Source organism: Sinocyclocheilus anshuiensis, unplaced genomic scaffold, assembly GCF_001515605.1.
Source record: "Sinocyclocheilus anshuiensis isolate Anshui unplaced genomic scaffold, SAMN03320099.WGS_v1.1 scaffold478, whole genome shotgun sequence".
Classification (NCBI taxonomy): Eukaryota; Metazoa; Chordata; class Actinopteri; order Cypriniformes; family Cyprinidae; genus Sinocyclocheilus; species Sinocyclocheilus anshuiensis.
Window position 1 is genome coordinate 1,980,242 of NW_015542376.1, and position 4,883 is coordinate 1,985,124.

The following is a 4,883-nucleotide window of genomic DNA, read 5'->3' on the forward strand; positions in this document are numbered from 1 at the left end:
GCTGAACCAGTCCTAAAATTGTAATTTGATAAAGATTTATCAATTCATTGCAAAAAAAAAAAAATTTTAATAATTAATATATTTTTTTATGTTGTTGTAATAAGCTTCTTATGCTCACCAAGGCTGAATTTATTTGATTAAAAATACAGTAACAGCAGCAATATAATGAAATATTATTACAATTTTACATAACTGTTTTCTATTTGAATATATTTTAAAAATGTAATATTTTCCAGTGAGGGCAAAGCTACATTTTCAGCAGCCAAAAATTCAGCTTTGCCATCACAGCAATAAATGACATTTTAAAATATATTCAAATAAAAAGCTTCTTTTAAATTGCAATAATATTCCACAATATTACTGTTTTTACTGTCATTTTAGTCAAATAAATGCATAGGCGTAGACTTCTTTTTCAAAAACATTAAAAAATAATAATAAAATAAAAAATGGTAGTGTGTATTTCCATGAAATACCTGTAAAAATGGAGCAGCAGCCATGGTCTTAGGGATATGAATAGTTTTAGTGCCCCGATCTTGTTCTGGCACTTGTATAGTAGCAGGTCTTTGTATTTTATGTCCAAATACTGAGTTTGTTTTGCCTGGATAAAGGGAAAAATTAAGTCCTTTCATTGAATATTTAGTTATAGTTTACATGACAGATATTAATAAAGTAATAGTTCCCAGATAATAGTTAGCTACACATATGACAGCCGTTTGTCTTAAGAGGATTTTTAGAATGCCAGTTTGGTCCCACTCAACTGGGTCAGAGACTCTGGTTACTCTGTCCAAATTATACAGGTGTAATGTTTCTGTAATTTACACAGATTAAGCGTACTACTGTATCCATATGGAAAAAAACTAGTCAGGTTGCTAGGGGAAAAAATTGTTGTGTTTTGAGTTCAAACTTAGTGTACGTGCTATTGCAGATGTATATACTGTATTTACAGATGTATACAACAGGAAAATGCAAAAGAGGTGCTGTAGAAATGCAGAGATGTGATTCAAGAACTAACAATTTTAGGATAGTACAACATGCAAAATAACGCACTGACGTTATGTAAATTATACAAAATTATTTTAAAGCACATGAGCCTGTTTGCTCGTACAGGACAATTAAATTATAGAAAGTGGAAAATTAGCTGACATTAATATAATTTTAATTTTGCAAATCTCATTTAAGCATCTTTTCTGTTAAAGATAGTGTTAAGTTTAACCTCTAAAACCTACAACAACTTTGTAAAAAGAATGAAGAGAACTAAGATTGTACATTTTCATTATATACAGTATATGTAAATATATAGGCCATATGAGCAATTACAGTACAAAGGCAGCTATTGCTAATCTGGCCAATTAAAAATTATTTCTGAAACAAACTTACCAGCTTGCACATGACTGAGACCAGATGGCCTGTCAAAACATTATATCACAGGAAATTCATAATGTATGTGACAACAACACTATAAAGTCATTTGCATAGCCGTTGTATGATATTCTGAGGCTTACCTTAAAGGCAAAAACGACTTTTTGTGGTACAGACGACTTTTATCGTTGTTTTCAAGGAATTTCACGTGCTTTTTCATGCTGGAGTGTTAACGTTACCTGAACTGAGACTTGAATATTTACAAGTGATATAAGGCGACCTGTAATCCCATCCGATACTGAGCGCGTTTCCAGTGTTTTGACCTCAGCGGCTTCCGTAGGTGACGGAAAACAGCATGGCTGCTATAGATATTGTAAGTACAAGACATTGCTGAGGCAAATAGCGTTTTTGGGTGAAATACGTGAAAACGACATACCATCTAGTGCTGTTGGAGCTGGAGAATTAACAATGCCTCGATACGCGCAACTAGTGATGGGTCCTGCCGGAAGTGGAAAGGTAATTCAGTACCAGGAGGACTAGTTGCGTTAACATACTAAATGATCCTCAGTAGTTATGGTTTTATTTAATTGTGTGCATATCTATACTGAAGTTTTAAATTTAAAACACCAGTCTGGTCTGTTTTGATAGTAATTATTTTAGCCTAAGCAAAGCACAATAATTGAACCATTAATATATCGCTTCTTACTATGGGGTATAGTGATTTTATATTGAATCCGAGTTGTTTTCTGTATTCTTCAGAGTACTTACTGTTCCACGATGTTAGAGCATTGTCAGGCCCTCAACCGATCTGTACAGGTGGTGAATCTGGATCCAGCTGCAGAGCATTTTGACTATCCTGTCATGGCAGGTCATGAATCAATATCAATATATATATATATATATATACATACACACACACACACACACAGATACACAGTCTCAGAGCAGTTTATATCAGAAGGATTTTAGGATCATCATGAGAAACAAATATAGTCAAGGGTTCTCAAGCATTTCACTGGTAGACTCTAATGTGCAGACAGTAATTGTGTCATTATTTACATTGTTTTAATTATTTACATTGAGAAAAACAAGATATCAAGTTAAAAAAAAAAGAAAATAACATGATTTTGGTATTTATTAATTGAAAGTAAGATAAAAAGTCAAAAAATAAATGTAATTACCTTTTAATGAAATATTACAAGGGCAAAAAAGAAAAACATATATGGATGAATCCTCTAAAATAAGATGTATCATTCATATGCGTTTAGAAAATAGATAGGTGATGAATTTTGATTTCATTATCATTTAAAGTTAAGAAGTCAGAGTTTTCTAATAAGTATTTTTACATTGCATATTTTATCAATTCAAAAGTCATACAATTTGTATTTCATAACTAGGGTTGCAACTGCCCTCAAAGCCAAGGTAGATATAGAAATAGATATAGATATCAACTTTATTGTCAGACAATGGCTGAAATATTTCTTGCGTAACAGTATGTTTCTTGCACACTACATGGTTACAAACAAAATACAACATTTCACAGTAGACATAGACACACTAAATATGATAGAATAAAAAAAACAATTCTCAATAAATGCTCAATAAATTTCTGTAACATGCTTATTTTTAAAGACATGTCATATGTTCTGTTACAATTTTCACTGTATACAGATATTCGAGAATTGATCCAGGTAGATGACGTTATGGAGGATGACTCTCTGAGATTCGGCCCCAACGGAGGACTGATCTTCTGTATGGAGTACTTCGCTAACAACTTTGACTGGCTGGAGGAGAGTCTTGGCCATGTGGAGGACGACTACATACTGTTTGATTGCCCTGGTAAGAGGTGATGTGCCAGATGTATGGTGCTGTTGAGGATTGGCATGGAACGATACAGAGCATTGTGTCCTCTGGACTGCAGGTCAGATCGAGCTGTACACGCATCTGCCTGTAATGAAGCAGCTCGTGGAGCAGCTGCAGCAGTGGGAGTTTCGCGTGTGTGGAGTCTTCCTGGTTGACTCACAGTTCATGGTCGAGACCTTCAAGGTAATGTTTGGCACATGGCAATGACAAAAAATTTAAAATATATGTATTTACAGTTTTATAAAGTGGAAATTAAGTCTGATTCGGCAAGCATGGGCTGTTTTTTTTGCGATTTGGTTAACAAATTATTGAAATTAATTAATTTTTGGTACTTCTTTTTATTTTTTATCTAGTTTATCTCTGGAGTTATGGCTGCTTTGAGTGCTATGGTGATGCTAGAAACCCCACAAGTCAACATAATGACCAAAATGGATCTACTCAGTCCAAAGGCTAAGAAGGAAATAGAGAAGTATGTTCATGTAATGCGATCCACTTATAATTCACTTTATCCTAGATTTAAATGACATGACGGTGTTTTTTTTTTTATTTTATTTGCAGGTATCTGGACCCGGACATGTACTCAATGATGGAGGACAACTCTGTAGCTTTGAGAAGCAAGAAATTCAAGAAATTAACCAAGGCCATATGTGGTTTGGTAAGTTACAATTACAAAGATTCTGCCTCCTGTTGAGGCATTGATAAATACAGTGTGATTTTTATGATAAAAATTGTGATTACAATTAAAAATTAGATTTTTTATATATATATATATATATATATATATAAGAGTTTCAGGTTTGCTGTGCTTGTTTGTTGGACTGCACAATTTTGGCAAATAATCATATTGACTATATACCAATATGACTATAAAATGATGATCATATTAATTATTATTATTACTATTAATAGTAATAATAATCATTCAAAACACTGAACAAATTAAGGAATATATTGCTATTTTAATTGTACTAAATCAATATAAATACGTTGACTATTTAATAATAATAATAATTATATATAATATTCAAAATAATACTTTTATTTTAGAGTACAACACTAATGTGTCTTAATTTCCTAATTTTCTTTTTCATTTTCCATGGAAAACCACCGGGAGCCCTAAAGCTCTCCTTTGTTGGCTACAGGTTTATAAATGTTTCTAATTACAGACCTGGTGAAATGCTTTACTCAGAAACACACAGCATATATATTTATTTAAAGGGGTCCTATTATGCTTTTTCACTTTTTCAACTTTCTTTCCTTTTTGATAATCGCACTAAGCCATATAGTAATTTCAGTTTTTGATTTTGATTAATCGTTCAGCCCTAGCATATTTCATATTCAATTTCAAGTTTTACAATCATTCTGTAGTTAATAACTAAGATGGCACTGTTTTCTTTAGATTGATGATTACAGTATGGTTCGTTTCCTGCCCTTTGACCGCACTGATGAGGAGGGCATCAGCATTGTCCTGCAGCACATCGATTTCTCCATACAGTATGGTGAAGACCTGGAGTTTAAAGAGCCCAAGGTTTGCGCATAAGGTTGCTGCCATATGCTATGAACTGATGTTTGATTCTAAGATATTAAGTCTATAAGTCTAAATTGGTTTTAGATTACAACAAAATTAGCAATTTGCAAATTAAAGTGCTCAATCCCCCCCC

General features: G+C 32.9%; 2 protein-coding genes across 2 annotated transcripts in view; one reads left to right on the plus strand and one right to left on the minus strand.

Moving 5' to 3' along the window:
* Positions 1-1,588, minus strand: part of LOC107692303 (protein FAM216A-like) — a 2,692-nt gene extending 1,104 nt beyond the window's left edge. The window contains exons 1-3 of the mRNA XM_016491287.1: positions 1,503-1,588; positions 1,378-1,406; positions 474-598 (exon numbers count right to left, since the gene is read on the minus strand). Coding sequence (XP_016346773.1) covers positions 474-598; positions 1,378-1,406; positions 1,503-1,579 — 231 coding nt within the window. The 5' untranslated portion in view covers positions 1,580-1,588. The remainder of the gene's footprint in view (positions 1-473; positions 599-1,377; positions 1,407-1,502) is intronic.
* A 70-nt stretch (positions 1,589-1,658) lies between these two features.
* LOC107692302 (GPN-loop GTPase 3) overlaps positions 1,659-4,883 on the plus strand; it is a 3,595-nt gene continuing 370 nt past the window's right edge. The window contains exons 1-7 of the mRNA XM_016491286.1: positions 1,659-1,875; positions 2,119-2,227; positions 3,031-3,198; positions 3,281-3,405; positions 3,576-3,691; positions 3,781-3,877; positions 4,622-4,750. Coding sequence (XP_016346772.1) covers positions 1,828-1,875; positions 2,119-2,227; positions 3,031-3,198; positions 3,281-3,405; positions 3,576-3,691; positions 3,781-3,877; positions 4,622-4,750 — 792 coding nt within the window. The 5' untranslated portion in view covers positions 1,659-1,827. The remainder of the gene's footprint in view (positions 1,876-2,118; positions 2,228-3,030; positions 3,199-3,280; positions 3,406-3,575; positions 3,692-3,780; positions 3,878-4,621; positions 4,751-4,883) is intronic.